Source organism: Onychostruthus taczanowskii, unplaced genomic scaffold (assembly GCF_017590055.1).
Source record: "Onychostruthus taczanowskii isolate IOZ18803 unplaced genomic scaffold, ASM1759005v1 scaffold37, whole genome shotgun sequence".
Classification (NCBI taxonomy): domain Eukaryota; kingdom Metazoa; phylum Chordata; class Aves; order Passeriformes; family Passeridae; genus Onychostruthus; species Onychostruthus taczanowskii.
Window position 1 is genome coordinate 357,004 of NW_024501126.1, and position 15,804 is coordinate 372,807.

The 15,804-nt window shown below is 43.1% G+C and overlaps 1 protein-coding gene across 3 annotated transcripts in view; it reads right to left on the minus strand.

The window, feature by feature from the left end:
* Positions 1-14,912, minus strand: part of UBE2F (ubiquitin conjugating enzyme E2 F (putative)) — a 55,749-nt gene extending 40,837 nt beyond the window's left edge. For all 3 annotated transcript variants that reach the window (XM_041411700.1, XM_041411701.1, XM_041411702.1), the window contains exons 1-4: positions 14,790-14,912; positions 12,294-12,427; positions 3,413-3,442; positions 2,366-2,431 (exon numbers count right to left, since the gene is read on the minus strand). In XM_041411700.1, coding sequence (XP_041267634.1) covers positions 2,366-2,431; positions 3,413-3,442; positions 12,294-12,411 — 214 coding nt within the window. In that variant the 5' untranslated portion in view covers positions 12,412-12,427; positions 14,790-14,912. The remainder of the gene's footprint in view (positions 1-2,365; positions 2,432-3,412; positions 3,443-12,293; positions 12,428-14,789) is intronic.
* Positions 14,913-15,804: the final 892 nt, after the last annotated feature.

Below are 15,804 nucleotides of genomic sequence, written 5' to 3' on the forward strand. Positions count from 1 at the left end.
CTCCAGGTCATTACCATGTTTTAATCCTCAGCTTCCAATTTTGTGCTCCAAATACCAGTGCAGCAAGCCTGGATTCTAACCATCCCCTTATTGTCCCTAGATTTTCATCCAACGTGATACTGGTGCAAAAATAAGAACAGAGGCAAGTGGTGGCACCAGGGTGTTTTTCAAAGGCAGAACAACTGTTTCAGATGACAAAAGGGAAGAGAAGCTTCAGGCAGCAGAGAAAACCAGCAGCGTCTGCCTGGGGAACACGGAGTTTGTCCACTGCAGCAGAAAAATCCAAGTCTGAGCCATTTTCTACCCACTGATGGTGCACTGCAGAAAACTGGAGCATACAGAGATTGGAATTTCTTCAATTATATGAAGCAGCCACCCTCATCAAGATTTTCTACAAAATCATTTGAAATTAAAAACCGCCTGTTACCAGGATAATTTTGCCACATTAAATAGTGGCTGAGAAAGGTTTTTGTGAGAGGTGCTGAGCAAGGGACCTGAAAGGATTTCTGCTTGGTGGTCAAGTTCATGTTCTTATTCAAATTAGTCTTTTTGTGAAAGCCTAAGGAAGCTTCTTTTACTGTCCTTTCAAGACCAGCCACATTCAAAATGACAGCAGGGAACAAAGTCAAGATTCATGCAATACTGTTCAGACAATACAAAAAGAGTTGGCTCAAGCCTGCTTGAGCCATAAAACTCCTGTGACAAGCACTCTGCTGCCTCAAGGAAAACCAAGATGTAGCATACACTAGAGAAAACTTCAGTATTGAAGAGAGGCAGAAAACTACAAAGATTTTCTTGCTCTGTGTTCTGCCTTTAGAGTGCTGAACTATGGCTGATCACAAGATTCTACACCTGAATTATGCACAGCTGAAAATAGATGTTTACTTGGGTCAGGCTGCAACTGCAGAGACTTCAGCTGTGCAGCTATATTTAGAGTAACAAAATGTTAATTAAGATCATCTCATTGGCAAGATCATTGGCACAAAACCCCTGCTCTGCATTCAACAGCTGGTTTCTGCCTGCAGCATCCTGCTGCACAGCAGTGAGCAGACAAAACAATTCCTAGGGTTTAGACACCTTGGAGTTAGGACAGCTTTTGTATACCTCACTCATTTGCACAGTGATGCTCTTGTAAAGTCAGCTCCTTTCCAAAACATAACAAAGCAGAATCATGTAAAGTGAAGGGCATCTGGTGCAAGCAGAATTAACACCCACCAACTAAATATGAGCACAACTCCTACACAGAATGACAGGGTCAAAGCTCTAGATTAGCTCTTGCATTTATTTTTAATTACACTGACAAGGGCAGCCTCACTCATTTTTCCATCACAAAAGGGAGTCACATGAATGGACATGTTAACAGAGACCACCCAAAATTTCTGCTGGAGGAAGGGCCAGTTGGTTTGGGCTAAGGAACGGCAACAGTGACACCTAGTGCTGCTCTGGCTTCAAAATACTGGATTACAGAAACATTCCAGGCACTCCATTAAGTGCACAGCACAGTTTCTCCAGGTCAAACACCAGGATGAGTGACACACCTCACCCAAATTCTGCTGGCAGAAAGCATCTACAGAGAATGGGCACCTAGGAGAAGGAGCTGCCAGGGGGACACTGACCCAGCACACCTAACTCAATCCACTCAGTGCACTGCACACAGCAATGCTTTCATCTGAGCAGCTGCACAGGCTCAAACACAGGAAGTGCTTGTGAAGTTTAAATAAACTTCCATGCAAATTCACTCATAAAGCACAACCTTCTGTTCTAAAATGCACAGAAACCATTAATTTCAGGTGGCTATTAAGAAACTTGCATGGAAATGATAATTTATGAAAATGCTTTTACTGACCAGCCTACCAGCAAGAGCTTCACAGGATACTCAAGTTGTGTTAATAATAAAAAAAAATCAGATTTTACATATTTGAACAATCAAAGACTCAGAGATTCCCCCTTGTTAAACATCTGCAGGAACACCTGGGTCTGAAGTTTTCCAGCAGGGTTACACTGGTAACCTCTCTCTACACCTCTGCAGAACCAAACAATCAGTACAGGGCAACACAGAACCTAACAGGGCTGTAATGCAAAGATAAATCGAGGTGGTTTCAAACTGGCTGAGAGGAAAAAAGTTCTCAATCAAAGTAAGCAAACAAGATCTGAGTTATTTCCTAACCCTACTCATTTTTGAAGGCTTTTTTATTGGAGTCTAGTTGTCAAAACTCAGCTCAGTTTCTCCATCTCTTTAATGAAATAATCACTGTTACAGCCAGACTTTCTTCGACTCGAGGCTTTATTGGAATTCCTGTTGGAATTGTGCCTCCTAAACACCAACACAGACAGAAACAAAAGTAACATGTTGAAAAAAAATTACCTGGGGTTACAGTTAGCTGAAAGTAATGGAGCTTGTTTGGGTCAGGAAAATTCACTTTACATGTACCTGTGAAGCAAAAGAATAATTTACATCAGAAATGAGTTCTCCACTGCTGGCTGGCATGAGGAGACAAGTCTATCATGGTTATTTTATCACCCATATTCTGCAGTCTTTAGCTTCTTAACCCATCAGGTAGCTGCTCCTTTTCTGTAGCCAAGGAGCTGAACAGCATCATAGCTATAAATCCTATTTGCCTGAAAAAACCTACCTAGAACTGTACACAAACCCTAGTGCTGCACTCACATTGTAGCAACTGAAACCACACATTCTTCTGGTATTTGTTACCCTATAACAAAAGCTACACTGAAAAAAGTTTACCTAAAAGTACTCTGCAAATTCTCTATAACTGCCATTAAGGAAGGCTTATATCTCAAGTAAGATTCCAGGTCTAAAACCATATATCTTGCCTTTTTTTTTTTTTTTTAAGGGAATATGGATCACTCTTAAAAAAGTCGTTTTCATGAGTATTTTCACTATTAACAAACTTTTTTTTTTTTTTTTTTTTTAAGGGAATATGGATCACTCTTAAAAAATTAGTTTTCACTATTAACAAAGACATCAGGTTACATCTGGAAGTGAAAAAACTGCAGGTTGACTTCATGTTCCCTGAGAGCTGAGCTATTTACTCTGACCCTAAATCAGAATTTCCTGGTTTGAAAATGAGAGAATAAAGAAAAAACACAAGTGAGGCACTAACTGCACCCTTGAGTTCCAGAAACCTTCTGGGCACTTTATGAAAGTTTTGCTGCCACTCCCCAGCAATTAAAAACTGGAGGCAAATTATCAATACTCCTTCCAAAGGACACTAATGAGGGTCCAGTTCTCCACAGTCCCATGAAAGGAAGCAACAGAGAAAAATCTGTTCAAGTCAGAGTGGTGGAGCTTTGCACAGTTAACAAATACCATCAGCATTCACACTTCAGTCAAAATGTTCACCTCAGTGCTCCTTTCCCCCTTAACATACATACTACTACATGTTATACTCACAAGGTAAATTAGCTTCAAGGTCTGCAACCTCTGTTGAAATAAAAAAAAAAGAAATAAACCCATTATTTATGCAAGCATAAAGCCCTTCTTCAAGTCCAAATTGACAGATCTAATTTAAACCACCCCATAAATCCAATTTTACTTAAAAATATAATTCAGCAGCAGTGGAAGTTTACCTTGAAATTTCTCTTTAAGCCACTCAATTCATTACTAAAAATGCCCATCTGCCCTACAGACATGGCACATGTATCCTCCTTTGATGGGGAGCTCAGCTCTGCCATGACTGAAGCACCAGGGCTGCTACCACACAGAGCACTGGCATTTCCAAAGCACAAGTTTTGTTACTGATATGCACTCCTATTCAATTAAATTTTCCTTTTATTTATTTCCTGAGCTTAAAATTCATAAAAGAAAGGAAGCATTCTGATTCTGTTCCACAGCCCCTAGAAAATGAAGTTTTGAGGGTATTCCTAAGCCTGCCAAGTCACCTTCCCTGGAAAAATCCCTGCTTTTGTTTATTTTATTGAAATCTTACTTTCAATTTCTTATGAACCAGATGCATCGAGGTATCTCCCCACTTTACTTCTGAAGTCCTAGGAAATAAAATTGAGTATATTTTTGGCTTTTTCTGTGGTCTTATTTTCCATTTCTAACTTTGCTTTCAGGCCTCCACAGCCACAGCCCATTTATTGGAGCTCACAACCTGCAAGAGATTTCAATTCCAACTCTCAAAAACACACATCTGAAGGAAACTGTCACTCAGAATTCCTGGCACTGAATCCAAACCGATCTCATCACAACTCTCACTAACTCTCCAGAACTTTCCCTGCCATCCACGCTTACCAAACCTGGCATTTGGGAATGATGTTTATTTGACTCCCATTTTCCTTGTGCTTGGCACACGCTGCACCTGCAGCCTACTACACCAAGAGAAAAAAACCACCAAAACAGAAGCATTGTGTTTCACACTTACCTAAAATATTCAAAACTTCAGTCTTTTAAAACCCCACACATGCAGTCAGAGCTGATTTAACCAAAGCCATGCACTGAAGGACAACACTGGAGCCATACTTTTGCTAAAGTACTGTCTTTATAAAATATACACACACAAAAATGTAATTTCAGTTGTAATCATGGACTTTATTTCAATTTTCCCTTCCTGGTTGATAAAAAAAGATGTGACAACCAACCCCTGAAAGCTGCAGCTATGTAAACTTTTTCTAAGATTATTCCCTCACTACTTTCTTTAAATTCACCAGCCTTTCATAGTGGCACATCAATCTCCACTGAAGTGCAAGGCTTATGCCCTGGTTCAATTATTTTAAGGTGTTGACTGCTTTCCTTTATTGCCTCCTGTGCTCGTGTGATGCTCACCTCAATGAATCCTGCCTGCCCTCTCCTGATCCCAAAAAAGGGAGACATTTAATGGCAGAGCATGCTCAGTCCCAGCAAGGGCTGAGCTGAGCAGTTCTGCCTCCTGCAAGGTTCAGCAGAGTTTACAGTCACCCGAGTTCCCCTGAAGTGTGAAAATTCCCTGTGATGTGCTCACACTCCTGTGTTTCTCTCTGCCTTGGCCCAAGAATGAGTGGTTTTTCTCGTGAAAACATGAAAACAAAATGCTCACACCCAGCAGAAGGCAGCATTGTGCTCCTCTGAAGATGTGCAAACAGGTGGGAATGCTGTGCTTAATAAACCCACGCAAAACTTTTGGAAACAAAGACAAATGGCCCAAAATTGGAACTCTGCAACAAACCACAAACTAAGAATGAAACAAACTCATGAAGACAAAGCAGCTAAAGATCTGCTTCAATAATCTGAATGGTTAAAGCAGCATCAAGTAGGCAATGTTACTGTTAATTGTGCCACACGAACAACCACTGATGATTCACCAATTAACAAGCACATTTAACAGGCCAAAACTCAGTGTTTGAGGGTTTCCCAAATTCTGTGTCCCTCTGGTGGTGACAGCACTGACATTAGAGCCATTTCTGTATGCTGCTGCTCAGAAAGCAAACATTTGGACCAGAGCATTCAAGCTCCATTGAGATTCTGATGTTTTAACTCACACATTTTCTGCATAAATCAATACCTCTGGCATGAGCATTCTCTAAGAAAACACCCCTTGTGCAGGCTGCCAACCTATTGAACAGAGATTTGTGTCCAAGCAAAGCATGAAGTGACAGAGCTCCAATGCACTGAACTCCCAAGAGCTCCAAAAGCTTCACGAAATTAAAGAACAAACTTTTTTCTAACCTATTTCCTAGTTACAATACCTTATAAACATTTTTCAACCTATTAACTTCTACCACACCATACTACCATTGCTTCTAATCACCTATATTTTCTCTCATGTAGTCCTACAATACATTTTTCACAATGCCAATTCTCTAAGATATCCAGTCTTTTATAACCTTTATATATATATTTTATATTATTTCTATTATTGTATTTTTATATTACATAACCTATATATATGTGTGTGTATGTATTTTTAATAACCTTTTTTATTTACATTCTGCTTTGACCTAAAGTATGGGGTAAAAGTAAATTATCAGAATTGCTATGGGTAGATGCCACTTATCACTGACCAGAACATTTCTTTCCTGCACAAAAGCATCTCCTGTCTGTGGTGTAATATGTCACTGTTGCACTATTTTCAAAGACCATATTTTAAAACTTGTTAGAACTTATTTCTATTTCAATCTCTCTCTCAACAATATCATCTCTATTCCATAACCTCCCTAAGTCAACACACCTTATCTCAGTGTTTACATACAAATATACAAGACTGTATGAACTTTCCATCAAGTTTTAAAAATTCTTTACAAATCCATTTCCCACGCAAACTTACAAGTTTTTCTGAGCTCTTCTTTCAAGAAATGACTGTCACTACAGCCAAACAGTGCAGAAAATTCAGTCTGAGAACTTTTCATGGTAATTTTGTGGAGAATCTGCATGTGTGTCTCAATTCACACCATTAAGATGAGGAGACAACCAGAAAACCCAAGTGGCAGGAAACTCTACAGAGTCCATCTGGTGTTCCCAAAGCCTGGTGTGACCTGCTGCAGGAGCAGCCCCAGTGGAGGTGTGTGTGCAGAGTCCTGCTCTTGAGCCAGTACACACTTGAACAGTTCCTAATCTATTTCAAACCATGAAAAAGGCGAGGCTCAATCGTAAACCCAACAGGAACGCTGCAAGAGCTGAGTGCAAACAGATTGTGGCTCAGCTCTTCTCTCTCCTCTACAGCTCCTGAGCCCAACAGAAGCAGCCAGAGTTATTTATAAATGATTTCACAAACAATAACTCTCCCTACCCATGACAGTTCTCCAGACAGAAATAGGAACACTCCTGCTGTGTGTACAAGGTTTATGAATGCTCAGTGCACACACCACAACCCCAAAGCTCTGCTCTCTCTCCCCAAGTCAGAATTTAGCAGTGCTTTGTTTACTAAGCCTTCCACAAAAATCAGACTCTGTGCTTGATTTTGGAGCTGGAATTTGGTATTAAGTACACCAAATAAAAGCATTATTTCCTCAAGTGAACAGTCTCACCCACAGCAGTATTACTTCTCTGGTTTTGTTCAAAAAGCCCCCTCTCCTGTTTAGGTCCCTCTTTAATTTACTTCTTTAAGACTTCCAAAGATGAAGATTAAATACTCTGACATTAATAAAAATTCCATTTTTTAAAGTACTACTTCTAATACTCTATTAATTCTAGAAATACTGTTTGCCTCCTAATTCTTATCCATCTATCTTTATAGCATTCCCTACTTAGCTCCTCTGAACTGTACAGACCAGTATAAGAAAAAGAGGATTTTCTCACCTCTCAACCTTCCTCACCTGTTTTTGTGAGGAGGGATATTACTATTTCTAAAGGCTTGAAGAAAACAAATAAATGGTTTCCCTCATTTTTAGTTACAATGGATATTCACCTCACTTTCACCATCAGTTTCCCACTTCCATTCTCTCAGGCTCATACAGAGGCACACATTAAATATTTTCTGGTTACATAAATATAGTGGTAAAAGCCACAGATATTGAAAACAACCAAGGAATAAACCTTGTTAACTTATTTCCACATATATTATTTCAAGTTGCCACAATCAAACTAAGCAGTAGTAGTAATATAAAAGTGAATGATGAAGTTTCTGTGCACTACCAAAAATGCAATGTAAGGGACAACCTTTGTGATCCATGAGCTGCTACTGCCATCCTGGGGGCTCTCTATCTTCAGTTCCATTTAGCAGTCACCTTCACTACACAATATTAATCTTCACCACCACTTGGGTTTGTCCTCAGCCCTTTTTAAATTTCAGAAAGGATTTGCCTTTCAAGCTCAGCACTGCGTGCTTGCCATGAGGAGCAGTCATGTGGCCCCTGCTCCCAGCTTAATGAAGTTCCCCTTAGAGATGAACAGGACATTAAAAATTGCCTCTGCAGCACAGAACAAAATGAAAGCTGCTGAAGCAATTGTACTGCTTGCTCTATTTTAATTTGGGCACCAGGCTTACAGAATTAGGGCCTTACTCTCCAACTGAGCCTAGATGGAAATGCAGCGAAAACAGATGAACAGATGAGTCACACAGAATTTTGAACAAAGCTGTGCTTTACTAGACCCTCTCTACAGCTGGAAAAGAATATCCAAATGACTCAGAATGACTTCCCTAGATATAAACTTTAGTGACAGAGAGATTTCTAGTCATAATACATCCATAAAATAACCCAAGTGTCCTGAGACATGACTGATATCTCAATCTGCAGCAAGGCTGGATATAAGCAGTCAAAGGGAGAACTTAAGGAAAAACCAACAAAGGGCACCAGTATTTTAGGAGCAGCTTTCCCCCGAAGCGGAACAAAGCCTGTTTAACGTGCATCCATCAATAAAGTCAAGCTCAGTGCCTGACACCACTACTTCCAACACTGACTGAATGCTCCTTCACACCCACAGTGCAAACAGCTATCAAACCTCAATTAGCACTTCTTTTTCCTACTTTCAGGCATGCATGCCAAGTCTTTAAAAGTTTGTAAGCATCACCTACGCTTGTCAGTGGCTGGGGTCCTGGTCATCGCCTCAATCAAAACAGAACTGATCTACTGACCAGGCAGAGGACACAGTACAGCTGAGGGCTGCAGAGCTACCAGTGTGCCAACACATCCTTCCGAGATCTGCACTGCCTTCCTGCACTGGACTCTCTATCAGCACAAACAAGGCTGTCTGCAATTCACCTCCAGAAAAAAACAGACAGTCTGTGTCTGGACAACACCCTTAGCCAAAGCTGGCAGACATCTGTCTGCAGGATTTATTAGATGATCCCCCATTTACTGTGGAGCAGGGATAGGACAGTGGTGCTTCACTGCTGGCAGAACACTCTGAGCCTTTTCTCATCTCCTCCTCCTCCCTTGCTGAAGGCCAGGATTTCTCTTCTTTTATGCAGGAGAGATTATTTTCTGATTTGCTGCCAGGACACCGACCTGATGGAGCCTTTCCCCTGCTCTGCCACTGTCATCTGTTTGTAACTCCGGCCAAAACACACAGCAGTGACAACTTCTACTTACAGCTACTCTTCCAGGCTCCTGCTGGCTTTGGGATGCAGTACAACAGCCTAAGCTCAGCTCTTGCAGTTCCATAACCAAGCTCCAGCTGCAAGAGCATCCCTGCTGTGTGCACACCTTCAGCAGGCAGCTCTGCACTCCTGTCCTAACTGATTCCTGCAATCTTTACATGACCTAGCAACACCATCAGCATCACAAGTTCACTCCACTCAGTCCCAGCACATCGTAGGTGCTGCTGCAGCTGATCTGTCTGAAAGGCTGAAGCAAATTCTAGAAACTTGTAAACAAATGGTTTACATTTTGCTTGAGCAGCTTAAAACAGAACATCCCCAAAAAGCCCGTCCCACTGCTTCCCCCTCTCACTTTCAGCAGTTCACTGGAATGATCTGCTTCTCCTGCCAGTCCCATTTCACCCAGAAACCACCCTCAGCACACTGACAGCTGCTCCCACAGCTCTTCTGGGAGAGCATCGTGGTTGTGGTGCTGCATCCTCTGTCCCAACCTCTGGCCTGCTCTGCAATTCCAGCAATTCCTATCAGGCCCTGACCTCTGCACAAGAGCTGTGGTGAAGCTTTCCTGAGCTGCACCAGGAACTCCTGCTGCCTGGACAAGGTGGGAGATGGGAGCAGGAATAATCAGTCATTCCCTGATGGCTTTGCAACATTGCCTGAGTGAAATGGTACCATTCTCACCTGAATTTCAGAAAATTCCAGTAATGCCCAAAAAGGGATTATTTCATTGATTCTGAGGGGGGATTTTTAATATATTCCCATACATATCCATACGTGTGTGGGTTATCTTTGCACATTTTGTCTATATCTATCTATCTATATCTTTGTGTATGTGTGTGCATTGACTTGAACACACTATAAAACAGTATATCTTATCTTAAATCTGTATTACGTTCATAGCTGATTAATAATTAATATAACACTCAAGTGCTTTTATTATTAAGCTCTGCTAAATCTTTTAGATCTAACTGTTGAGTCCAAGCCTGAGCCTGGATCCAGCTGCACTGAGACTCCTCCCTGAGGAGTTTAGAAAGGAAGGAATTTCACTGGGAACCTCCTGACTCAATCAAGAGCTTCCTTTACCTTTTTCCCTTTCCTCTTTTCATTCCAGCCTCTGCATCTCTCACCCTGAACTGACTCTAATTTGATTTTCCTTCACATGCATTACCCATGCAGTAAGCAGTATGCTCACCAACCTTTGCTGTGCTTTTGCAAATTTCTATTAAGGCACATTTTCACTAATTCCTTTGATGGTGACTCTTTAAGTGACCTACACCACTCATTTCACACCAGGGATGAAACTTCCATGCACAACCAGATGAGGATCCAGCACTCAGTGCTTGTCAGAGCCACGTGAGCGCTGACCTGCTTTTAACATTTGTCAGTCTGGGACTCGTTCAATACTTAGTTTGAACTCAGTTAATTTAAATACTTAGTTTTACTCAGTTTTTTTAAATACTTACTTTTACTTAAATAGCTGGTTTGCTATCACAGCCACAGCAATTCCAATTACAATGTCAATATTAATTTTCTACAGATTACATTCTTTTCCTCCCCTGCACACTTGGGTATGGTTTTGAAAAACATGAGTGCTCTAAGGCTAGAGTAACATTTCTCTGGCCCCTCACATGAAGGGTATTTATTTCACACTGTTATCTTCCCCTCAAGACCTGTAGGTTAGGGGAAATCTCAGATTATATATATTTAGTAATTTGGCTTTGTAGCTTAGCCTGGTTAAAGAGCTTATTTCTCTTGCCTGAATCATTCCCCCTCAGAACTGAAGTTAAATGAGGATTTCCAAATTGGAAGTGAAAGAGTGATCAAAATAATGATTTGAAGCACGTAAAACTTCCCTGTCCTTAAAACAATACATGGAGCAAATTGTGGATACAACATTCCTACAGCCCAGGTGAGGCACTTCCAGTGCACTGAGGCAGCAGTGTTTGCATGACACCTTGCTCCAGACATCTGACAGAATTTACCCTAATTTAGAAAAAAAACACAAGCAGTGCTAGTTAGGTAATATCAGTCAGGCAATTATAGCCATGTCAGCCCCAAATCATTCTGAAACAAGAACAGGAAATGTGGATTTCCTCTGACTGGCATGAATCCCAACAGTGCCAGCTTCAACACCAGCAGCAGAGTATTTGCTACTGATCATTTTCAGCAGAAACTTCAACCTAAACAACACATTCCCGTGCCACTAACATTCAACTATTACCAGAGGGACTGAACCTGACTTCAAATCCACAGTAACTGCAAGCTGTCAGCATCTATGGATTTTTAAATGTAATATTATCTATGCTACAAAAAACAAACAAACAAAAAAATTGAAGTGAAGGAAAGAGCTGTCCCTGATTTAACAATAAAACAGTTTAATTATTGTTTCATTAACTAGCCCATTTACCCTCAACTGCCAAGCAATAGGTTTGGGGCTTCTTTTCCACCAGCTGGTAAAAACCTACAGCAGCCTTCCTAAAACACACCACACTGCAATACAATCACTGGTTTTTTATTCATAACTTCATACTCAACTTATAGTGACTTCAGGCCTAGAAAAATCTCTCTCTGTACTGCTTTTTAAAATCCTTTTAAAGTGTGCTGCCTCTCACCTGTGCCATTAAAACCACTGTTGTGACTTTCAGGATGTTTTTTCCTGTGACAGGCAGTTCTAGTTTTGCTCAAAAACCACCTCCATTCCAAGGTGGACAGACTTCTGTTGACATTCTCCTCCTCTACATTCAACGCCATTCACATGGCAATTTTTTATCATGTTTTAATTGATGATGGACTAATTTTCAACAGAGTAAGGAGGACACTTGTTTGGATTTTCATTATTAAATAAAAATAAGTGTCCTGTTGTCATCACAATGGTCCCTGCCTGGGTAATAACTGACATAGACTCCATGTATTTCAAAAGGCTAATAATAATTTTCTTTATTAAGAAACCTATTGCTTTTTATACCCTAGTTCGCTATAGGTGGACCTAATTGGTCCTTCAATTAACCCACCATCACCACTGGCCAATTAAGACACCACCCTTTGGTAAACAAATCTCTGTAGCACACGGCACATGCTCACAACGCCAGGCGCAGCAAGTTCAGGTAAGAATTGTTTCTCCTTCTTTGCTCTGATCTTCTCTCAGCCTTTCCCAGAACGATGCCTGGGGAAGCGTCCGCTTCTCTCAGGGACCAGAGAGCTGCTGCCACATCCCACGGGACATTTCAAAAACACCTGAACTTATAGGCAAATCAGTGCTGTTTACCAGCAACATCCCCAAAAGCAGTAAGCCCGACCCATTCCGATCTACTGTGTCACCTTTAACGAGCAGTTTGTCCCGGACGGACACCCTGCGCGTGGAGTCCGCCGCCGGGTTGGGCGCACGGGGGCCTCTGACGCCGTCATCCCGCTTCAGCTTGCTTGCCAGAGTTAGCATCCCTGCTGCTTCCCACCTGGAACAGAACACAGGGCAGGGACAGTCAGCACACACCTGGGGCAGGGGCAAAACGCCTCGGGCTGTCCTGATGCCTTGGCTTTTGGCTTTTGTATGTTCTACATTCCGTGCTGCTTCAGTGTAACTCTGAGCTTCCTATGAAGCGTTGGCAAGCTCTCTTCACAGGGCAGGCAGGCAGAACAATCCTTTTCCAGCTTGTCCGAGGACAGCTGTTACAAGCTCCAGGCCCAAAGAGTATAAACAATGGTGAACTGAAGAGAGACAAACAAGGATGGGAATTCACAGCCTAAAGCTGTAACTGGACAGTTAACTCCGACATGCTAATGGACCAAAATTTCTAAAACTTATTAATTAAACTACACACTTGTGATCTTTGTATCACTAATTAATTTTAGAAGCTTCTTATATGATCTTAGGTCAAATATAGTATTTTTGGGTCTGTGCCCTTCAGCACAAAGTTAAAAATTCTTAGTATCTATGATTCTAACACGAGACCCCGTGACCAGTTGTCCATTTTGTGAGCATTCTGGCTCATTTTGGGTGTAACCCTGGCTAGGTTCTTGTGCTGCCCAAGGTGTGTCCATTGAGGAAATCCTTTTAATAAATGCCTGCTTTATTCTCTAGCTCTGCCTAGCCTCTGTTCCAGGTCAGAGCTAAGGCGTGGAGGGCCATCAGAAGGCAGAGGTGCTGCACACAGCCAGCAGCGAGGTGAATGAAGGTGGGCACGGCCCCCAGCACCCGAGCAATGAGCTTGTTTGGGCTGGGAGCACTGAGGGAGGTGCAGTGCATCAGGCCAAGAGGAAATTCGGCTTTCTGGAGAGAGGTCAGGCTTACATCGGTGTTTACAACCCCGTGTCACTGCCTGACACCGCTCCGTGCTGTGAAAGCACCCCCTGCTCTCTGCACACCTCACAGGCACCACTCACAGCTGCCTTCTGGCTGCCCAAAAGAGACAAAGACAACAAGGAGAAAGGGGAGGGAGTCCTGGAACAACTCTCTAACTAGGAAGTGAGCTTTGAGACAGCTCCCAGGGCACAGGAAAGGGACCGAGCTGCAAACTGGAATCATCTACACAGCTGCACAACACTAAAAACCCTGACACACAGAGGCCAAGTAACTGAAATGAAGAGATGCTTCTGCTGTGCCAGCCATCCACTCTAGAAAATAACCACACTGATGAATTCATTACAGTGAAAGGTGGCCAGAATGCCAAAGTCATGAAGCAAAAACATCCAATCTGTCGTGGCTTCAGATGTTTTGGTGCTACTCCCAGCTGAAGGCAACTCCTCCTTCTTTAACATTTTGGCTAAAACCAACACAATGCTGACAAAACCCAAACCCCTCAGGTCCCCCAACAGCTAAAATGGTAGGGGAACTGCTTAGTCTTTAAGTCATATCGATTAATTCAACCAAATAAAGGAGGGGGAAATGCAGAAAGCCAGAATATAATCTTTACTTGGAGGCTGAGAAGGGCTTAACAGAAAAGTGAGCAACAGCTCTTAAAAAAAAAAAAAAAAGGAAATAAAATATTTCACAACAGTCCCTAACAGCAGGAAACTCTGGTGAGATCTACACGAAGGTCAAGCCCCCTGATGCTGACAAGTGATGTGTGTGTCAGCTTCGAGATGTACGTTTAAAAACAAAAGTACAGTTCAGGGTAAATGTAAAACCCAGCTGGCTGAAGCGAAACAAACTGCAGGTTTTACCCCGGAGGAAGAAAGAATAAGCAGAACAAAACAGTCCATTTTTTTCCCCGGAGAAGGAAGAAACAGCAGCTGCTAAAAAAAAAAAAAAAAAAAAAAAAAAAAAAAAAGGGAAAAAAGAGGGGAGTAGGGGGTCTGAAAAGCACTGAACGCGGCCATAAATTAAAAACCCGAAAAAACACCTGCAAGCTGCAGACGAGCTGTTCCCTCAAAAACACCCCCATCTCTTAGGCGCTGATTTCAAATAAATTCACCTTCAATGGGCATTAGATGCCTAAATACCTTTACAACTTGTCCTGAAGAACCAGGAAACACAAGAGGAGAATGACCAATCTGGAAAAAAAAATTATTCGCTTCGGCGGCATCCCAAATTCTAATGAAACCCAGCAAGAAAGCACTCTCAAACCGCAGGTAAAGCTTTACCGACGAGGCAGAGGAGCAAGGCAGAGGAGCTGTGCTTATTTCTAAGGAAGGCAGCAAGAGCCCCGGGAATTCTGCAGCTCCCGGGAGCCAGGGCAGCCCCTCCGCAAGGCACGGGGCTGAGGGGCCGGGGGACCCCGCCGGGAGCCGCGGCCTGGCGGGCCGGCAGACGTGGGGACAGCGGCAGCGGCCAGGCCCGAGCCGGGGGCTGCGGAAAGGGGGGCAGCCCGCACGTACCTGAGCGCGGCGTCAGGGCCCGGCAGCCGCGGCCAACACCATCCCCGGCGCCGGCCCGGGGAGCGGCGGCGGCGGCTCCTCCTTCCTCCTCTGCCGCCTCTTCCTCCTCCCCACACAGCCCAGATCTCGCGAGAGCCCAGGCGGGGCCGGGGAGTGCCCCCGCCGCGATCTCGCGAGAGTTTGTCGGGGGCGGCGGGGAGGCCGTTTGCCGCCGGGAGGGCGGCGCCATGTTGGGGCGGCCGCTGAGGGGCCCCTCAGGCAGCGCCGCCATATTGGGGCGCTCTCTCAGCGCCGGCGGGGTGCTGCAGTGCCTGGGGCGAGGTTATGTCCTTTGGGTTATCTGTCCTCAGGCCGAGTTTTATCACCTTTTGTAAACAGAATCACAGAATCCTTAAGGTTAGGAAAGATCTCTGAGATCGCACCTTTGACGGATCTTCACCGTGTCACCCGGACCGAGTGCCACGTCCAGTCACTCTTTTAAACCCCTCCAGGGATGGTGATCCCCCCGCCTTCCTGACGAGCCGTTCCCCATAAATTCCATTATTTTCCCGTCCCCTCACACTGCTGTGGAAAGGGGGGTGATTTAGCCACAATGTAAATGAATGCTGAGTCTACAGCAAATAGGAGCACACCAAGAGGGAGAAAAAGCCGGATTGCTCGGGAGCAGAGCTTAGGCAGGCTCCAGCATCTGCCTTGGTTAAGGCAAATCTACTATTAATTAAATCTGCTATTAATTAAATTAATTTACTAATCTACCTAAATTAATCTACGATTTGTACACTCCTGCAGCAGATGAGTGGAAGACTAGTGAGCAGTCAATAACATCAATATGCAAGAGTCAATTGTGAGAAACACGACTCGCTATTTAAATTTTTTATAAAAGTTTATTAAGGGATGAAAGGGAAACCCAATGCTGGGGTGCTTGGCTATTTGCCAAAATAAAAAAATAAATAAAAACTTCAACCATGTTCTCTGTCAACTGTTACATTACAGGGAGTACATGCATATTCATAGG